Source organism: Canis aureus, chromosome 20 (assembly GCF_053574225.1).
Source record: "Canis aureus isolate CA01 chromosome 20, VMU_Caureus_v.1.0, whole genome shotgun sequence".
Lineage (NCBI taxonomy): Eukaryota > Metazoa > Chordata > Mammalia > Carnivora > Canidae > Canis > Canis aureus.
The window spans coordinates 17,857,429-17,879,669 of NC_135630.1; the positions used below are offsets into that span (position 1 = coordinate 17,857,429).

The 22,241-nt window shown below is 33.7% G+C and overlaps 1 protein-coding gene and 1 long non-coding RNA gene across 10 annotated transcripts in view; one reads left to right on the plus strand and one right to left on the minus strand.

Moving 5' to 3' along the window:
- The window catches only part of SCLT1 (sodium channel and clathrin linker 1), a 176,000-nt gene that overhangs the window by 119,212 nt on the left and 34,547 nt on the right, over window positions 1-22,241 (plus strand). For 3 of the 5 annotated variants that reach the window (XR_013358780.1, XM_077861025.1, XM_077861026.1), the window contains one exon: window positions 6,058-6,254. Coding sequence is in view for 4 of the 5 variants with exons in the window: in XM_077861025.1 (XP_077717151.1) it covers window positions 6,058-6,254 (197 nt within the window). In the remaining variant the exon portion in view is untranslated. Of the gene's footprint in view, window positions 1-2,988; window positions 3,122-6,057; window positions 6,255-22,241 lie in introns of those variants that run through there. The other 2 variants (XM_077861027.1, XM_077861028.1) reach the window with 2 other exon arrangements.
- LOC144291499 (uncharacterized) overlaps window positions 1-22,241 on the minus strand; it is a 45,143-nt gene that overhangs the window by 2,041 nt on the left and 20,861 nt on the right. For 2 of the 5 annotated variants that reach the window (XR_013358794.1, XR_013358793.1), the window contains exons 2-3: window positions 16,100-16,163; window positions 14,636-14,681 (exon numbers count right to left, since the gene is read on the minus strand). The exons of 1 other annotated variant lie outside the window; for it this stretch is intronic. This is a non-coding gene — a long non-coding RNA (uncharacterized LOC144291499). Of the gene's footprint in view, window positions 1-14,635; window positions 14,682-16,099; window positions 16,164-18,423; window positions 19,666-22,241 lie in introns of those variants that run through there. 2 more of the 5 variants (XR_013358795.1, XR_013358796.1) reach the window with 2 other exon arrangements.

The window sequence follows — 22,241 nt, forward strand, 5'->3', positions numbered from 1 at the left end:
CTTTCCTCCTCCCTCTCCGTCTGCCTGCTGCTCCTTCTGCTTCTACTTTCTCTGCCAAATAAATAAATACATACATACATACATACATACATACATAAATAAATGCAGGCTTGAATCTGAAATCCTTATACAGAGAAGTTTGTATTTTATGATTTAGTCTTTGGGGAATCAAGACAATATAAAGCTACAGTAATTAAGACAGCGTGCTATCAATATAATAATAATTATCGGTGAAACAAAACACAGTCCAGGAACAAACTCGTTTTTCATAATCACATCATTTATAACAAAAGCACCACCATTGTTCAGTATGGAAAGAATTATCTTTGTGATAAATGTGCTAGATCAGTTGGGTCCATATTTTAAAGAAGCCTTGACCCTTATGTCATACCATACATTCACATTAATTTGAGCTGCCTTGTAGACCTGAATGCAACATATAACACAATGGAGTTTCAAAGAGAAAATCTTCATGACCTTGGGTAAGAATTTCTTAATGAGAACACAAAAAGCAATAATCATAACAAAAATGGATTTCATTAAATTAATATTGAGTCATCAAAAGATACCATTAAGTACAATGCTGGCCCTGGTTTCCAGTTTTGCCTATTAAAAATCACAATCTAAATTGTCAAAAAAGAAAAAAAGATACCAGTAAGGGAGTGAAAGCAAGAGAAAGCATAATACAGAAAGTATTTGTAATACATAAAATATAGATGACATATGTATAATAGAATATATTTATAATACAAATAATATATAAATATACTTTTATATATACTAATATAATACAAAAAGGACTAATATCTAGAATATAAAACCTGTTACCAATTAATAATGATGAAACAGCAATTAATAAGGAAAAAACAAGCACCCCATTTCCAAAAATGGGCAAAAAACTTAAATATGCACGTCACAAAAAAGAATATATGAAAAGTTCAACTGCATTATTTATCAGCAAAATATAATTAAAATTACAATGAGGTACCACTACATATCCACCAGAATGCTAAAATTAAAAAAAAAAAAATATCAAGTGTTGACACAGATATAAAGCAACTGGAACTTCCATACAATACTTTGGGAATGTAAGCTGGCACAACCACTACCAGTTATTAGTGTCTTTTAAAGTTGGGCATACATGCATGCATACAATACCAAATAATCCTGGCTACATACCCACAGATATGAGTGCTTATGTTCATGAAAACGTGTATATAAGAATACTCACAGAAGTTTTAAGCATATCAAACACTGAAAATAACTCAAATGTCCATCCACATGAGATTACATAAATAAATGGTGCTGTACTCATATCATGAAATAGATACAGGAATAGAAAAGACTGAACTATTTCTATAAGTAATAATGAAGAGTCTTACAGACCAAATATTGAACAAAGAAGCCAAATGTTAAAAAAACTCGTAATCTATTAATATTATATGAGAGTGAAGAATAAGCATAATTACCTATGAGGATGAGATCAGAATAACAGTTACGTTTTCAAAGAGTGAGTAATGATTAGAAGGGCAAATGAGGGAGCCTCGTGGGGTATTTAAATTAGAGTAGTGACTCTGGTATTTCAGTATATGTGTAAAACTTCAGTTGTACTCTTAAGACTTATGTAGTTTGTTGTAAGCAAAAGATAAATCTTGGCAAAGGAAGGTCAGTAGGATTGTAGATAAAAATAGCTTTGAGTTTGAAGCTTGGGAAGCTGGATGATGGACATATTCATTCATTGTAATATTTCTATTTTGTGTGTACTTGGAAGTTCTTATACCAAAACATTTCCATAAGTCAGTGTACTTTAGTGAAAAATTGTTATATCTTCCTCTTGTATTTTAAATTTCATATTACAAATTTCATATGGATGAATAAGTAAAAGTTACCAGTGACACTAAAATGTAGTAGGAAATGTAGGCAAATGTATAATTGATAGATGGAAAGGAACTTTCCTACCAAAACAAAAAAAGAAAGAAATTACAAACGAATATATTGATAGGTTTAAGTATATAAAGTTTTTAAATACTTAGAACCATTTTTTAAATGTTTAGAAAAGAATTAACTGGGGAAATAATTTTACCAAATATGACAAAAGGCAAAAACCATTCATGTATAAGGAGCTTTTAAAATATTAAAGAATATTTGTAACCTATAAAAATATATGTATGAAACATGAACAGAATTCACAGACTAAGGAAACAAATTGCTAATAAACAACTTTTTAAAAGTTTAAACTTACTATTGATTAACTGCATAATTGTCAGTGGAGTGAATATGCTGCTGAGAGTTTAAAATGCTACACAGCCTTAAATTTGTTCATAAGAAAATAATTAGAGTATTTCACAGTTTAAAAAAATTCATTGCAGCATTATTCATAATAACAAATTAGAAGCTATATCTAGAAATTAAGGAACAATGAAATGGCACATCTACAAAATACTTTATTGAATCATCAAAAATTGTTTCCAAATATTTGTTTTTTATTGCTATATTCTAAGTTTAAAAATAATTTTAAAAATATGAATACATATTTGTATATATGTTGCAATTCTGTATATACTAATCTAAATTCTAAAATTCATAAATAAAAACAATTATGTAGAAGTAGTTATCTCTTGACTTGTAGATTACAGAGGCCTTATGTTTGTTTTTTTTTTATTTTTTTATTTTCCATTATTTTATAATATATCTGTTTTGGGGGTTTGGTTTTTATAATGGGGGAGAGAGGAATCAATGACTCACCTATCTGGTACTACATTTTATCTGTCTTTAACAGTTGAAGACAGTAATTGATGTTTTAGAGAACAAAAGAATGACAGTTTATCTATCCCACGTATCCCACCAAAACTCCTTTTTTGCCAAGTTTGCGTTATATCTTAAGAGAATAATTATTGATAAATAAAGGACAGACCCTCTTAATTAACTAGATAGCTATAAATTGTATTTTGTAAAGAAGATCACTGTCAGATAACTGTTGCTTTGTAGCTGATTCCTTCTTTGCCAACACGGGAACCTAGTGCTACATTTCACTGCTTTTCTTCCCCCTTGAAAAAGAATGTGATCTTCCATAGACAAACTGAAAGGAGCCACAAAGATCAAGACAGTTGGATATTGAGAGGTCAGTTGGCTGCAAACCTTACAACTTATTATATAAAATTTTCCATTTGATCTTAAGGCCACGACATTCCTTTCAACCCTAGCTTTCGCCTTTTCTAACTTCTACTTTCTGCTGGAGTTCTCCATTTCTTTGTGGTCTAAATGTTCCTCATAAGTAGATAAAATTAAGATATGGGTAGTTTAAACATTCCAGTCTATTTGTGTGAGTGGTTCTCTGCAGAGGAAGAATACAAAGGAAAAAGGAGAGAGAGACCATAAATCCTTTCTTCCTACCAACATACTAAATTCAATCATCCGTGGGATTTTTTTTAAAGATTTATTAATTTATTTATTCATGAGAGACACAGAGAGAGGCAGACATAGGCAGAGGGAGAAGCAGGCCCCATGCAGGAAGCCCGACATGGGACTCAATCCCAGGACTCCAGAATCACGCCCTGAGCCAAAGACAGACGCTCAACCGCTGAGCCACCCAGGTGTCTCTTTCAGTGGGATTTTTGTTGTAGAAGACCCAGTTGTAGCCCAGAAGTTTTCCAACATCACTGCCAGCCTGTCCAGTTTAACAACCGGAATTTCATCAGCCAAAGGATCTAGGGTGTGTTAAAGGCTAAATTTAAAGGCTAAATTTTGACAACAAGAAGCCATCATTCACTGTTTACAGAAGTATTTTGATAACTTTACTATGTTTTAGGTGCTGAAGATTGTAACGAAGACATAGTCCCACTGACTCGACCTCCTCCTTAAAAATTAAAAACATAATTTTTGCAGGGAGATAGGCAAATTTTAAACATATATTTACAAGCTAGTAGGAACTTTTGGAAGAACTTAGGGCACTGTAAGAACTTAAAACAGAGGGATCTGATTTTGTCAAGATGGAAGCAATAATTGAGGTTAAGTTTTAAAAGTTGAGTACAAATAACTAAGACCAGCAGGAGGGGTAAGATTATTCTAGGCAAAGGGAATATGTGAAAATGAGCCAGGAATGAGAAGACATTTTGACAGACACAAAGAGAAGGAAATAGTGGCACAGTACAAGCTTGTAGAAGGAGGTAAAGACCAGGTTATCATGAAGGACCTCAGAACAAGGACGGTCAAATTGCAGATAGATTTTTCCAAGAGGAAACAGGAAGTTAACTTCCAAAACTATATAGGAGCAGATAGCAGTTTTTAATATGTGTAAGAGAAACAGACAATTCCGCCTAATTTCATCAGAACCGTGGTTTCTCCAAAATTGAGATTGAGGTAGAAAAGAAGTAGCAAATTCTAAATTTGCAGAATCCAATAATAAAAAAATTAGTAAATTAGTAAAGTAGCAGGATCAAGGAGCCTCAGGAGGCTTATAATACAGAATTAATAAATCCAAGATGGTTTTCACAGGGCCAGTATTTATAAAGTCTTAAATTTCTACTCCTGTCCTATTTGAGAAAGCAAATTTAAGCAATTTAGGAAGCACTTTGCATTTAAGCAGAAGTAGTAAGAACAGCATGTTTGCAATTTACCACACAAACTGTGAATTTTGCTATTGTTGGGTTTTCCTTGGTGTTGAGTAAAGTTGAGTCCTTTATTCATCCTTTTTTGATTTTGAAAGTAGTGGGGGATCCCTGGGTGGCTCAGCGGTTTAGCGCCTGTCTTTGGCCTGAGGCATGGTCCTGGGATCGGGATCGGGTTGCCTGTCTTTGGCCTGAGGCATGGTCCTGGGATCAGAATCGGGTCCCCGTAGGGCTCCCTGCATGGGGCCTGCTTCTCCCTCTCTCTGTGTCTCTCATGAATAAATAAAATCTTAAAAAAAAAAAAAAGAAGAAGAAGAAAGTAGCTATGTTTAATGAATTATTAGAAGCTATATTGGTTGTGATGATTTTTAAGCACATTACTTAAAAATACCACAAGATATTCTTTATAATATTTTTTTAGTGAGATAAAGATGGCCCTAGAGTACACCAAAGAAATTGTTCTAGTGACTATTTTCTCAATTGACTCAAGGATGGTAATAGGTAGTTTTCATTCTAGAGGCATACAAGACAGAGCAATTCACTACATTCATTAAATGCCTGAGAGCATTACAGCTTAATTTTCTCCCTGATCCCCCAGTCCAGAAAACTTTTAGAATATCCAAAGAGCATTTACTTATATGCTTATTCTGCCTTAAGGTGGTTTAACTATAATGACATAAATTACCTGTAAATAATGGAAAATATTTCCATGTGAGATTCTGAGAATCATTATAGTCTTTTCCTGAAAAAAAAATTATTTATGTCATAACTGAAGTGGTAAAGGAATTCTTGTATATGATTTCCTTTACAAAACCATTTGAAAGACAATTTGGAATTTATAGTGTGAAGTGACTTGAGGTTTTCAGTTGTTGAACACATAAAGGTGCAAAGAGGGTGGTGTACTTGGAGAGGTCATAGAAGCTCCACATACCCCCTGTATCTATACGTTTCCCTATATATCTATTCCATTTGCCTATTCCTGAGTTATATCCTTTATAACAATTAGTAATCTTTTTTTTAATAGCTTGAGTAAAAAACTCTCAGGTACTGAGAGCATGAATATTCTCCATGGATACTTGAAACAGAAGTTAAAGTAGATAATAAGAGCACTTTTTATTAGATGGTATATTTTTTTCCTACTGGCATTTTTAAGGTGTTGAGAACAGTGTTGGTAAAAAATTGTCTATCATAATTCTGGTTTCACTAAATTTATAGTATATTATAAATTTATATATAATATATAATTATTTAATTATATAATTAATATAGGCTAAGTCTTCATTTGTGATAAAGCAAATTGTAAACTTAATTTTTATATAGACTTCTCATCCACACATTTCTGTGCCACAAAAACACAATAAATGATTCCTTTTGTATATATCATTGATCAGTATATCTCCTACAATTACAAAAAAGAAAAAGAAGATACTGTGTTCATTTTATTCCTTAGATCAGTACAATGGAACATGAATTTTCAATAAAGGAACATGGATTTGAAGTTCAACTCAGAGAGATGGAAGACAGTAATCGAAATTCCACTGTTGAACTGAGGCATCTCTTAGTGACTCAACAGAAGGCGGCCAATAGGTGGAAAGAAGAAACAAAGAAACTTACTGAAAGTGCAGAAATTAGAATCAGTAGTCTAAAGTAAGTCCACTATTAATTGTTTGATACATTTTACGGAATAAATTATTTAACATTTAATGTCCTTGCCATAATCTTCTTGTAAAAATCTTATATTTTTTATTCAGCAAATATTTACTGAACTGCTATGAAAAATATTAAGCATTAAAAGCCCTAACTCATACTGCATATTTTTGTAAATTTTATGCATATTCCACAAAATATAATGATTTTTTTTATGAACATGACAGTTTAGAATCTTAATACTCTTTGCATATAGGTGTAACATAATAATGTTTTGTGGTTGCAATAGAATCTGATTGATTTGCAAAGCCTAAAGTATTTGCTCTGTGGCTCTTGAAGGAAATGTTTGCTGATCCTTGCCCAGAAAGTACTTGAGCTTTTATGCTGAATGCAGTGGATGCTATGAAAGGCTTTGAGCCTTTGAGTGATATGGTCAGGCTTAAGTGCTCAATAAGTCAGTTTGATTGCAGTTTGAATAATAGATTGTAGAGAGGCAAAGGATAGAAGGGAGAGGTAGACAAGTACTCTAATAATTGATATATAAAATGATTGTAACTTGGATTAGGTTTTAAAGGGTTGGAGATCATTTAAAAAAGTTTGTTGAGCCATGTTAAATATGAGCTGCCTAGAAAACATTTAAATCGGGGTATCAACTAGTCATTTAAGTCTGTAAGTTTGGAATTCAGGGAAGAGATTGTAAAGGGAGCTATAAATGTGGGAGTATTAACATACACATGATTTTAAAGTCATAGGATGAGAACATGTAGAAAGGAAGTCCAGATAAATTAGACTGTCTGAGGACTGAGTTCCAAAAGTTAAAGTCTGGGGAGATGAAAAGTCCACTGAAACAAACTGAGAAAGAATATCCAGAGAAATAAGAATCATGATAGAATGGTTTAAAAAATTTTTTTCAGGAGTATAAGCAATAATAATAGGTGATATTTACTTAGCACATGTTTGTTGTTCTAAACAACTTACATGTACTTAATTAATCTTGACAAACCTACAAAGTTGAGGACATCATATACATTTTACAGTTAGAGAAACTGAGACTGAGGGAGGTTAAGGAACTTGTTCAAAGTCACGTAGCTAAAAAAAAAAAAAAAAAACAAAAAAAAACAAAGTCAGGTAGCTAACAAAATGACCAGTAATGACAATATGCTCTTAACTGTTGTTTTATAAAATGCTGCTAATTGAGTAACGTTAAGACAGAGAATGGACCTTTTAGTTTGGAACTCTTTGATGGTCTTTATTAGCCATGAAAAGAGCAGTTTTGGTAGAATGCTGGAATAAAAATGTATTTAGAATGAATTTAAGAGAAGAGAATTTCTGTTTCCCGTTTAGTGGTGAGCTAGGCAATTTGACAGCACTCCACCACAACTAAAAAAGTTAAATGAAATATAAAAAGCATCTATTAAGAGCATTAAAAGAACTAAGCAAAATAATTATTACCAATTTTGCCTTATCCCAGGAATGCTAAATTATTAAAACATTAGAAAATAAGTTACTATAATTTACCACATTAACTTTTTTAAAAAGAGAAAAATCATAAGGTGTTCCCAATAGAAACACAAAGGGCATTTGATAAAATTTGATATCCACTTAATGATATTTCAAAATGCCTCTTGGCAAATGAGGAATAGAATTTCTTTCTTTCTTTTTTTTAAAAAGATTTTATTTATTCATGAGAGACACAGAGAGAGAGAGGCTGAGACACACACAGGCAGAGGGAGAAGCAGGCTCCATGCAAGGAGCCCGACGTGGGACCAGATCCTGGGTCCCCAGGATCACACCCTGGGCTGCAGGCGGCGCTAAACCTCTTCACCACCGGGGCTGCCCTAGAATTTGTTTAATTTTGTAAAGATATCTATTCTAAAGCAAACACTATTTTTAATGGCAAAAAAAAAAAAAAAAGTAAATGTTCTTCGAAGATTGGGAAGATAACAAAGAAGTTCATTATTACCACTTCTATCAATATTTGTATGAGAAGTTCTTATCAGTGTACTGTGGCAAGAAAATTAAATAAAAGGTATACAAACTAGAAAGGAAGGAAGGAAACAGTCAATCTTCACAGGCAACATGACCGTATATATATTAAGTCCAAAATAATTAATAGATAATAGGCAAATATTCAAAAATCATTATATCTCTACATACCTGCAACAAATATTTCAAAATAAAACTTTAGTAAAATTTACAATGCACCAAAAAAACATCAAATGCTCAGGAATAAATGTAATAATGTGTTAGACTTCTATATGAGAACTGTGATTTCAGGAAGATTAAAGAAGACCTAAGTAAATAGAGACCAGGTTAATTGATCAGAACACTCAATGTTAGAAATTTGTAAACAACCTCCTCCCCCAACTATCTGTAGATTCAGTGTAATGTCAGGCAAAATCTTAGGACATGGAGCAGTATCTAAAACATATTAAGTGAAAAAAAAAAAAACAAAGTTTACACAGGGCATATAGTATTCTACCCTTTAAGAGGGGAAAGTGTACATGTGTTGTACATACATATACAAGCATGGTATATATAGACTATGTTCATACACATATGTGCATATTCTTTTCTTAAAAATAGATGACCAAAACAATAATTAAAATGGTTATCTATGAGGAGAGAGAAAGGAGTAAAGGATGAAGACTAAACTTCTCCGAATGAATCTTGTCCTATAAATATATAGGCTTGAAACTATATAAATGTTCTTTAATTATGTCTTAAATCAAAATTTTTTAGAACTAAAAATTGAAAGTAAAATTAAACAAATGAACTTAATTGTATAGGAAGTTCATGGCTTAACTATACAGATAAGTTATTTCAAATGACGTTAAACACAGTAATTAGACTATATCCCTAGTGAGATAAATCCTAAGGATAAAAGAAAATGTAAAAAACCATAAACTGCTTTTAGTAGTTATATCATTAGAAATAATATTGGTGTTATTATTATCCTGAAACTTATAATTATAAGATAAAGGAATTGAATAATTATATAAATGCCTTTAAGAACTGAGATTTTTATAATAAGAGGAAAGAAACTCAAAATAAATAAAACTTGTATTTCTAACTTGAAATCGGAATATTATCATGGGAACTGTACTCTTACAAACATGTATTTCCTGGTTCTGTCCACTTAAGGAACCTAGAGGCAGTGACCAGTATTCATTTGCAATGACGTATCCTAAAAGAAAACAGGACTCTAGAGAAATGATTGATTACATATCTAGGATAGGAAAATACAGTATGAGCCTAGGAAACACTTTGATGTAGCAAAAGGTAAAGGAAGGTATCAAGATTATTTGGCTCCTGTCAGAAAGACCCTGGAGCCAACTTAAGTAGGCCCCCTCTGGCTGATGTGTGAACAATTTGAACATAAAAAGAATATTTACAATAAATTGAATTATGTCAAATATATTAAAAATCCGTGACTTCAGAATGATATTAAATTTAAAAAGCCTTTGGTCACCTTTGGAAGATGCTATGGAACCAGCTCATTCTGAAAAAAGATAAAGGGGAAAATCAAGCTTTTATTGTACCCTTCCTTTACTCACCATACTTCATTGAATGCTACTTGGTCTTTCCTGCTCTAATTGCCCTTACTTCACTGGTTAGGGAATCAGTGTAGGGATTTTGCCATTTTGCTCAATGTTCTGATTATGTAACCCAGAACCAGGGAAATAACCAGAGTAGGATTATAGACACACTAGTTGTGAGACTTAAGCCAAGACTTAATGACCCTATCTGCATAAACCTCTCCTGGTTGGTGGACCATAGTGCTACTTGGGGTCTCTAGGACTTTTTCAGCAACAATGTCCAGCAATCTTGAAAATACCTGGATTTTTCCTTCCCCACTGCATGGTCACCCTGCTAACTCTTCACAGATCCCTCAAGGGAAGGCCAGAAGGAAGTATATATGGATATGTAACAGATTCCTTTTAAAGGAATCTGCAGCCCCTTCCTTTATTCAAGAGGCTTTGAGTCTGTGACCTGACTCAAGTTTGAGAAATGGTTATAGGGCTTTGACACTTTCTTATAGTGATTTAAGTCAGGCTGCAATTCACAAGACCTAGAGCTTTTCTACCTCTCCAAATCAAATGGTAGACCATCCATCTATACCAGTTTTAGGGTCACAGTGATTAACAAATCCCAAAGATCTCTGCAGATCAGACTCTCCTGATAACTACTTCAACTCTGCTGCCCATTCTAGTAATATTACCACATTTTCTTTGGAGATTTAGTCTGCTACATCACCTTTGCCATTGAAAATCCTATCATCAATGTTGAGTTCAGGAAGTTCAGTTCCATGGTAGCCATTATCATTTCTGTTCCACAGTGAATAACCACTATAGAGCTCTGCAGGAATATTGGAGCAATTTTCATGACCATATTTCACACAGCCTTCGTGGAAAAAATGTCCTTGGGACCCTCTTGAAGGTCAGAGTTGAAGGATGGATGAGCTGCTTTTACCAAAAAAAAAAAAAAAAGAAAAAACCAAAAAAAAAAACCTCAGTCTAGCCTTCCAACCTTCCCCAGCCTTTGATAACTTGTTTACAATACTGATTCTCAAATGAGGACTACTTTATCCTTTTCTCCTTCCTCGAACATTTGTCTTGAAAATATCCAAAGACATAGGGATGATTCTGGATCTATGTACAGAGGCCGGGGATGCTGCTACACATCCTATAATACACAGAACAGCCCCTCATAACAAAGGATTTTCCAGTCAAAGATGTCAGAAGTGCTATAGGTGACAAACCTTGCTTTATACCATAACAAGAGTCTTCCTACCTTGCAATATCATTCAGTATAGGTCACCTTTGAATCCAGATTTTCTTCAACTAACCAAATGAGTCAAGATACTTGAGCTAACACACTGAATCCAGAATATCTCCTTTGTGAACCCATATCGAAAAATGTGGCCTAATCTAATTTATCTCTTCCACAGTAATACAGCACCCTTAGGATCCATTCTCTCACATACTCCCCAGGTTCTGTCTACATACAATTGACAGAATCATGTAATGATTTTTCTTCAAGGTTTAATTTTGTTGGTCATTGTCTAGAGCCTATCAAATTTGATTCTGGCTATAGATCTAGAATCAATGAAGGATGGTGAGGCAAATCCTGAAGGTGAGATTGTTACAGACTCTTCAGGCAGAGGATACTTACCTTTCCAAATAGTGAAGAAGGACTGCTTCTACTGGCAAAGGAGGTATGATAGAATTTAGGGATTCAAGGACTCAGCTTCATTGAAGTCTGTCTGAACACATGTTCCCAATTTTCAGGGAAGGAGAGACCTTGCAAGGTTGGGAATTCAGTTTGTATTTTAATTTAGCCACATATAGGATAAGACTTTGCATTTGATTATCGAAATCTTAGCTTTGCAGCCAGAGGAGATAGGCTTTCTTTTAAGGAGTCATAGTAGCTTTCAGGTCCCTAACCTAGACTTTGAGATCAGAATTTAAAACTCCGAGCTCTTTATTGTGACCCTCAAAGTTCTCCAATGTGCCTAGAAGGCCCATTATACCTTTCATTCACTAGAGTTTTATGTCCTTAACTACTTGGTCACTCAAAAACTTATCGTTTATAGGCACATGATTATATAGGTGATAATTTAAGTAACTATTTTGCCATTGTTTAGCATGGATTACCAGTGTGCCCTTTATCAGTGACCTTTAAATCTAATCAAAGCAGAGAACCAATTCTAGATAATCTAGAGTCCGAGTACTCATTCGTGAGGTTATATTCCTCTGGAACTACTTCTGGAATTGAAACCAATTCCTGTGTATCAGGGTTTATTCAGGAAAACAGAGCTACTCTAAATGGGATTTATTTGGGGGATTAAGTTTGACACGGTTGGGGGAGCTGGTAGAGAAGCCATTGCAGTGCAGTTGTTTCTGCATCTGGTGTTAGGCCCGAAGTCATTATGGGCCAGCTAAGTTCGAAGTCATGAAGATAGGCTGGATGTGAAGAAAGCAACTATAAGGACAAACTGGAACCCTGTTTTCATTTATCTCTCATCATCTCCAACACTGCCGTAGATGACGTGCAAGAAAAGCTGGTGACCTTTACCATGCATCTTCACATGACTCAAGAGTCTGAAAGAGAACATCTGCCAAGAGGCAGAAGATGGATTTGCTGTAGATCCAAGTAGTGCTCCACACTAACATAGTGGCCTAACATATCAGCAGCAATGTGCGTGAGTTGCCACAGTGCCAGGTGCCCTGCCAGCCTTCAGAGACTGCTGCACAAATTTCTTTGGTCAACACCAACCCAGGACCAGGCAGGGGAGGGAATGCTGGGAAATGTGGTTCCAGCTTAGCTAAGTTGATGCAGTCCAAAGCTACCACCATGAGTTTGTCAATATTTAATTAGTAATATTGGGCAGTTCACAATGTTTATATAAGGAAATAGGAAACCATATAATATAAAAAAGACTTAAATGAACGTCAGTCTAATGATTACATTACATTTATGATAGCTATAGTTTGTTGCATATATACTATTTGCCAATTTACAAACATTTAATGATCACAAAAACTTTATGAAGTAAATGCTGGAGTATTCCCTGTATTAGAGTTCTCCAGAGAAACAGAACTAATAGGGGTGTGTGTGTGTGTGTGTGTGTGTGTGTGTGTGTGTGTGTAAAGGTTTACTTTAAGGAATTGGCTCATGTGATTGTGGAGCTTAGCAAGTTTAAGGTTTTTCTGAGGAAAAAAACTAACAAGCTAGAGACTTAGCAAGGAGTTTCACTTTGAGTCCAAAGACATTCAGGCTGGAGACCTGAAGAGCAATTGTTACTGTTCAAGTCTAAAGGCCGCCTCTTACAGAATTCCCTCTTGTTTGGGAGAAGTCAACTTTTTGTTCTGGTAGGCCATCAATTAATTGTATCAGGTCCACCCACATTATAGAAGGCATTCTGCTTTACTCAAAGTCCAATGATTTAAATGTAAATCTCATCTAAAACACTTACAGAAACATCTAGAGTAATACTTGAGTAAACATCTGGGCACCACACCCCAAACAAATTGACACATAAAATTAACCATCACACTCTCCATTTTACACATGAGGAAACTCTAGACTTTAAAAAATAATTTTAGATTTGAAAAAACTCTGGAAATAGACTTTTCCTAAGTTAGCTGCCTACACTTTGATAGCAAATCCTGACTTGAACTGACAGGAGGCTATTTATGGTATAGATATATCTGTGTGTGCACAACATACCCATCTACACGTATATACAGATACAAACATATTTCAATTATTGTGCCTATTCATATGTTTTACTGAGAAATATTTGTGACTGTTGTAATCTCTATCCTACTCTAAACCTGTAAAATATTTCTCTTGGATGTCTTAGGTTTTGCTATATTATATATGTAACTTGCACACACCAGCTAATTACTCCCAGTAAGTTACTTATAGTGAATGTGTTTTATTTTAGTTTGTATTTTCTGAAGTATCAAGCAAAGTACTTTGCCAAAATGAAGCACATAGAATATAGAATGTAATTGCCTTGAGTCTGTCAAAATAGTTTGAACACAAACCTGTCTATTGCTTTCATCTGGGCTAGAAAGATTGTTAAGGCCCTTACAACTTATGAGTTCAGGAATAGTACTTGATTTTTTTAAAAATAATTCACCCAAATTATATACACGTTTTATTATCAAGGAATTTTTACATGATTCCCTTGAATTATCCTGTTATTACATAGGAGTCTATGAGTTGTAAGATCATCCATATTTTTGAAAGGATATTTTATTAGTTCAGGAAGATCAAATAATGTCTTCAAAAATTATAGATATCTTAAGCTTTAAGTTTTTTGATCTTAGATTCTGTACATTTATGTTTTAATATATAGGATTAAATATATTTGACCAGTAAACACTCTAATTTATGCAACAAATGCCCTGTAAACTGAATTCTTACATCTGAGATGCTCTCATTCATGCTTTTATCTTTTTTTTTTAAGATTTTATTTATTAAAAAAAAAAAGATTTTATTTATTTATTCATGAGAGAGAGAGGCAGAAACATAGGCATAGAGAGAAGCAGGCTCCATGCAGGGAGCCCGATGTGGGACTCGATCCCAGGACCGCAGGATCACACCCTGGGCCGAAGGCAGGCATTCAACTACTGAGCCACCCAGGTGTCCCTCATTCATGCTTTTAAAATAACCTGTAAAGTAAGTGCTCTGGGAAGAAAAATTTGTATAGTTGTTTTCAATTATAGATAAATCATTAGTCTCACAAATTATTTTTCCTCCAAAACATAAATTGAGGCAAAACACAAAATAGAGGTGTCCCCACATGTGGTATGCACAAAACATCAAAACAGAGTGAAGATGAAAAAAGAACAGTAGACTTGAATCACCTTAGAGGAAGATGGAGAACACACTGGTGACATAAAACCAGATGGGCTATAATCATAAAAAGAAATTGAGTGAAATACTTTTTTAGTAAAAATATGCAGAATAAATCTGAAAACATGAAATCTGAAAACATGAAAAAAACTGTAGTTATTTTTCTTTTTTTGCTGCTGCCAATTAGTATTTTTTTTAAGTTTTTATTTTAATTCCTATTCTTTAACATACAGGATTATATTAGTTTCAGGTATACAATATAGTGATTCAACAATTCCATACAGCATCTGATGCTCTCACCATGACAAGTGCACTCCTTAATCCCCATCGTTTATTTAACTCAACCTGCTACTCCTCTCCTCTCTGGTAACCCTCAGTTTGTTCTCTGTAATTGAGTCTGTTTCTTGGTTTGTCTCTCTCTTTTTTCCCTTTGCTCATTTGTTTGTTTCTTAAATTCTACATACGAGTGAAATCGTATGGTATTTGTCTTTCTGTGACCAACATGTTTCACTTAGCATTATACGCCCTAGCTCCATCCATGTCATTATAAATGGCAAGATTTCATTCTTTTTATGGCTGAGTAATATTCCATTATATATATGCATATGTGTATATACAGATATATACTACATCTTCTTTATCCATTCATCAGTTGATGGACACTCAGACTGCTTCTGTATCTTGGCTATGGTAAATAATGCTGCTATATACAGGGGTGCATACATCTCTTTGAGCTAGTGTTTTTTGTATTTGGGGGAAAACTCAGTGGTGTAATTGCTGAATCATAGGGTAATTCTATTTTTAACTTCTTGAGGAATCTCCATACTGTTTTCTAGAGTGGCTGCACCAGTTTGTGTTCCGACCAACAGTGCATGAGTCATCTTTATTCTCCACATCCTCGTCAACACCTGTTTCTTGTGTTGTTGATTTTAGCCATCTGACGGGTGTGAGGGGTAGCTGTGGTTATTTGATATAATCAATTCCTTTGATATCTACTGATAATAAAGTGATACTGGATTGAAAAGTCATCTATCTTTTGGTAAAACTCTTCCTAATGAGCTTATTCAGGATAACAAAAGGCTTCTTTGAATGCTCAAAATTTAGTTTTCAATATTGAGAAACATAACAGATTTTAGGAGTAAACATTGATCTGGCATGAGAGTTGAAGGTGGGAAATACACTGCAGAAGATCCAAAGCTCAGCAGTGAATAACAATTTTGGAGGAACATGTTTGCTGGAACATAAAGATACTGGTAACCAAAAATTAATAGTAAATGACATCTTTAATGATTCCTGGTTTGTAAACTCTATAATAGCAAATGTTTAATGAAATATATCTACTTATTTTTTAAGATGCAACAAATCTTAACACTAAAAGATAATAAATGTGGATATCTAAGAAAAATATCACAAAAGAGAGTTCTTATTTAATCATGTTATGGAATACCATTTCCACAGAGTTGATTTTCACTTACTCTTCTCTGTTCAAGAGTTTCATTACCCACTTTGTTCCTGAATTACTAATTTCTTCTCCTGAAGCTTTCAGTGTAGTCCATTTGGGGAGCGGTGGGGAGAAAAAGAAACCATAACTTTAAGATCGTACATACAGCTGCTACAAGAATGCTAATAGCATTTTTCCTAATTGTCCCCAAATGGAAATGCAGATGCCCATTAGCAATACACTGGATAATGGAATTTATTTTTATTACTCTATATTATCCTGACACACCTAGACTTTCCTTTTTCTAGTATATTCCTAAAATTAGAATTGTTGAGTCATAAGACATGCATATTTTCAACCTTAGTAGAAAATGCCTCACTGTTTCCCAAAATAATTGTAGCTATTTACATTCTTGCAAGCAATATATGAGAATTTCTGATAATCCTCATCTTCACTCAGTGAATGAAGTCAGATGTGTTAAATTGGGCAACTCTAATGACTGCTAGTCTCTCATTGTAGTTTTAGCTTGCAATTCTCATATTTCTGCTAAAGTTGACCATCTTTTTATATGTTTATTGGACTTTTGAACTTTTATTCTGTGAAGTGTCTCTTCAGGTCTTTTAACCATTTCTCTATTGAGTTTAACTTTTTTTCAGGTGTTGCAAATATCTTTTCCCATTCTGTGGCTAATCATTTCTCTCCTCTAGCTCCTCTGTTTTAATAAAGAGAAGTTCTTAATTTTAATGGAGTCATGTTTATTTCTTTGGTTTTATGGTGACTGCTTTGTGTGTCTTATTTTAATGACTTCCTTTCTATCCTGGACTCTAAAGATACTCTTTCATCCTGCCAAAAGCTTTACAATTTTACCTTCAACATTTTTATCATTTTTTAATCTGGAATTGATTTTGTGTACAGGGTAAGGTAGAAATCTAGTAACCGTTCATCCCTGCAACCTTTAATGACAAACTTGTCATTTCGTCACTACTTTGCAGTATCTCCTTTTCATAATTTGTGTCCATATGTGTGTGTCTGTTTCTGAACTTACTTATGTTTGACTGGTCTGTCCTGTGTCAATACCATACTGCTGTGTTCATTATATCTTTAGAAGACACTTTTGAAAACAAATACAAGATTAGATAAGTGACTTGATATCTGATAAAACTATTCCTCTTATTCAGTTTTTCAAAAATACCTGTTGTTGGCTATGGACATTTCCATATGGCATATTCAAATTGTGTTCTTACATCCCATAAAGAAATGTGATGAGATTTTGATTGGAATTACATTGAATCTATAAGTAAATTTTTTTTAAGATTTTATTTATTTATTCATGAGAGACACACAGAGAGAGGCAGAGACACAGGCAGAGGGAGAAGCAGGCTCCCTGCAGGGACCTTGATACGGGACTCGATCCCAGCACCCTGGGATCACGACCTGAGCCAAAGGCAGATACTCAACCACTGAGCCACCCAGTCGTCCCAAATCTATAAGTAAATTTGAATCAAGTTAACATAATTTAAAATTCTAAAGATTCCAGTTTTTTGGACATGAATCTCTCCATTTGTTTACATCTTTTTTAATACCTCTCAATAAGGTTTATTAATTTCTTTGTACAAGTCTTACACGTCTGTTAGATTTAGTTGGTATTTTTAGTATTCAATATTTTTATATTATAAATCATATCTCTCATTTAGTTTTCTGACCTTTGCTTGTATAAAGAAATAGAAATGCTTTTTGATACCAAAAATCTTGTGCAATACAAAAAGCTGTAGATTCTTTTCGATTTTTCCTTTCAGCAGCATTATTGTGATATGATTTGCATACCATGTAACTCATTCTGTTAAGCATACAATTCACTGATTTATAGTAACTTTACAAAGTGGTGCAAGCATCACTTCAATCAGGTTTCAGCACATTTCTATCAAACCACAAAATCTCTCTCTTTGCTAGGAGTACCAACTTCCTATTTCTGGCAATCAATAATCTACTTGCTGACTCTATAGATTTGCCTATTCTGGACATTTCCTTTACATGGAATCACATATTTTATGCATCTAGATTTCTTTCCCTTAGCATAATGTTTCTGAGACTCATCCATATTGTGTCATAGATCAGTATTGAGTATGTTTTTATTGATTGAGTCAGTGGAATGGGTATATACCACATTTTGTTTATCCACTCACCAATTGATGGGCCTTTGGATTGATTCCATTTTTTCTTTTAATTGTGGCAAAGTATACATATAATATTTACCATCTTAGCCATTTCTAGCATACATTTCAGTATTAGTACATTAGTATTAATATTAGTATTAGTACATTAGTATTAGTATTAAGTACATTCACTTTGTTATGTTACCATCACAACCCATCCTTCTCTGGAACTTCTTTTCATCTTGAAAATTGGAAACTCCATATGTATTAAACTAAACCAAATTAAACTCCCCCTCCCCCAGCCCCTGACAACCACCATCTCACCTCTGTCTTTATGACCTTGACTCCTCTAAGTACCTCATACACGTGGAAGCACATGGTATTCATTACCCCTGTGACTGGCCTCTTTCACCCAACACAAAGTCCCCAAGGCTCACCCATGTTGTAGTGTGTGCCAGAATTTCCTTATCTTTTAAGGTTGATAAGAATGGACTTTCTTTTTGTTTTTTATATACTTCGCAGCTTTTTTGTCTCTTTTCTCACATTACTGTCTTATGTTTAGTTGATTTTTTTTATGAAACTTTGAGTTCCTGTCACGTTTCTTTTTGTGTATGCCTTATAGCTATTTTCTTTGTGATTACCGTGGAGATTACATGTAACATCCTAAAAGTTCTAACACTCTAATTTGAGTTTATACCAGTTTAACTTTAGTAACATACAAAAACTCTGATCCTGGGACACCTGGGTAGCTGAGCGTCTGCCTTTGGCTCAGGGCATGATCCTGGGGTCCCAGGATTGAGTCCCACATCGGGCTCCCTGTGTGGAGCCTGCTTCTCCCTCTGCCTGTGTTTCTGCCTCTCTCTGTGTGTGTCTCTCATAAGTAAATAAATAAAATCTTTTTTAAAAAGTCTGATCTTTTATAACTCTGTCCCCACTCCTTTCAGTTGTTGATGTCACAAAATTATGCCTTTATGATTGTGTCCAAAAAATTTTTCAAAACTCATTAGTCTCCTATATTATATAGAAAACAAAATGTAACTCTTTTTGTTTTCTACCTGGTTTAAGATACTAATACATTGTTTAAAAAGCAATTAGTCTAGAAGCCAGTATTGTTGCAACTTTGGTTCATAACTGTACATTTTGTTTTCTGTAATTTAAGAAATTAAGGCATGTGTTGGATTTTGTTTACATATAATTATATCATCTCTGAATACAACTGTTTTTATTTCCAGTTATCATATATTTTATTTCCCTTTCTCACCTATTACACTGGCTAGACCAGTATGACTAGTATAGTATGGAATTAAAGTCATAGTCAAGGACTCTTGTCCTTTCTTTCAATCTCAGAAGGAAAGCTTTCAATCTTTATCTTTGTTCTTTGTATATGATGTTTTCTGTGTTAGGAGATAACTTCTGTTAGATTTAGATTTAGGAAGTTTCCTTCTTATTTTACTTAGTTTTTATCATAAATATTGAATTATAGTGGGATAAATTTTATAGATAGATTTTACTAGTGTACCAAGTTTGCATTCCTATAATAAAACCAACACGGTTGGAATGCATTCTCCTTATATATCACTGGATTTGCCTTGCTAGTATTTTGCTTAGTATTTTTATATCTATGATCAGTAGAGAGATTGGCCTGAAACTTCCTGTTCTTGAACTTTCATTGTTAAGTTGTAGTATTAAAGTTATGTCAGTCTCAGGAAATTGGAGACTGGTTGCTTTTTCTGTTTTCTTATAAACTTTGTATATTAGGAATGTTTACTCTGAATATTTGGTAGATCTCTCCAGGGAAATTCTGTTGGCCTGGAGTAATGGTGGTGGTGGTAGTGGTTTGGGATTTCTATGGTAATATCTTTGATTGTTGATTTCACTGAACAGTTATAGAACTCTTCAAATTTTCTATTTCTTCTATGAAACAATTTTAGTAAATTATTTTTTTCTATAAATGTGTCCATGTCTCCTAAACTTTCCAAGTGTTTTGGAGGCAATATGTTCATAATATATGATGTCTGAAGTATCTGTGATGATAGCCCTTTTTGCATTACTGATACTGGTATCATTTGTACTTTGTTTTGTGTTTATCATTCTCACCAAAGGATTGTTATATATTTTATTTCTGTTCTTTATTACCTCTTTCTGCTTTCATGTTGCTGTTCCTTTTCTATCTTCTTAAAATAGAAGCATCGCTCACAAATTTTCCCCTTTTCTTTTCTCTTAATTTGAATGGATTCTTAAATGTTACAGATTTTTTTCCCAGACACTTCATAGCTTTAGCATACCAGTTTTGATATATCTAGTACTTTCGCTCAAAATATTTTCGCTTCAAAATATTTTCTAATTTCATTATTTCTTCTTTTAATCCATGTGTTATTTATAAGTACATTTTTAAATTTCTAAGCATATGGGGATATTTTAGTTATATTTTTGTTAATTCTGTTTTCCATAGATATGTCTCTTAGAAACAGTATATGTTTCTGTTTTAGACCATTCAGTTCATTTATATTCAGTGTAATCCAAAGTATATTGAGATTTGTTATCTTTATTTTATTTTAGTACTTGCTATTTTTATCATCTTTGCTTTCTCTTTCTTTCCTTTCTCATCTTTTTTATTGACTTGGTGCTTGTTTGTTTGTTTGTTTTTGTTTTTGATCATTCCACTTTCCCCCGCCCAAGCTTTGCAAATTAAAATGTATTATTTTGGTTGTTACGCTAGAAGTTATGCCATATATATTTACCATAAGAAAGACTAAAATTAAAGCCTCTATCCTCCTGCTAGATAATGTAAGAACTTTGGAACATATTAACACCATTCATTTCCTTGCCCAACTTATATATTATAATTTCCAGATTTTAAAGTCTTCTTTGTAGTGTTTTTATTTCACCCTACTAATTGTTTTATATAATTATAGTTCATTTACATTAACCTATATATTTACTACCTTCTTTGTTCTGCATTTCTTCTTATATCTCAAACGTTCCAACTCGGACAACTTGCCTTGTTATCTAAATTATGTCTTTTGGAAGTTCCTTTAGTGAGGATATGCTGGTGATGAATTCTCAACTTCTGTTTGTAAAATATATTTATGTCCATATTTGAACAATATTTTTGCTTGCTGACAGAATTCCAAGTTGAAGCTATTTTCTTTGAGAAAATTAAAAACGACAATCTGTTAACCTCTGACTGTGTTGTTTCTGTATAGAAATCATCTGTCCATCTCATTTGTCACTCCTTTGAAAGTAATCTCTTTTCCTGTGGCTTCTATTGAAATGTTCTGTTCTTCTGTAGTTTCACTGTGATATATCTAAGTATGGGTTTCATTTCATTTGTTGTATTTTGTGCCTTTTGGTAGTATAGATTAGCATTAGTTCAGACAATTGCCAGATGTCAACTGTTCAGATATGAGCTCTGGGAATCTCTGCTCCCTGCTGTGGAGAAACTGGTGCTGGACCAGAAACAACTAGCAAACTGGACAAAATAGTTGAAACAACTGTTTTTCTGATCCATGAAAGAAAAGAAACAAGATCAAATCTAGAATCACCTTGGATTTCTGCCGAAAGGTACTTTCAGGACCATGAGCCAAAGAAGGTAATCTAAGCCACTGCCAGGTCTGATGACTCAGTAACTGAAATTTGCAAGGCAGAGAACCAGAGAAGTTGGAACTACACAGAGAAAGAGCTTCAGAAATCTGCATAGTCCCTTTGAGTGTGTTTCTCACTCATACATAGAATAAAACTCAAAGAAACCATGCAGACAATGACAAGGAGGCTGTAAGCTGAAAAACATAAAGAGTTCACAGAGGGCTGTGAGGTGGAGAATCCCTGTTGAATACATAGTGCATGAAGTTTAGATTCCAGAATCACTTCACCTTATTAGTAGAATTAAACCAGCCAGAACAAAAAGTATTCTAAATTCACTTTGAGAAGACTTAAAACCACGCCTCAAAATAATCTAGCATGTTCTCAAGTATTTTAACTGCCTGCAAGAACAAATCCAACACTTTTATTACTAGGTAAGCA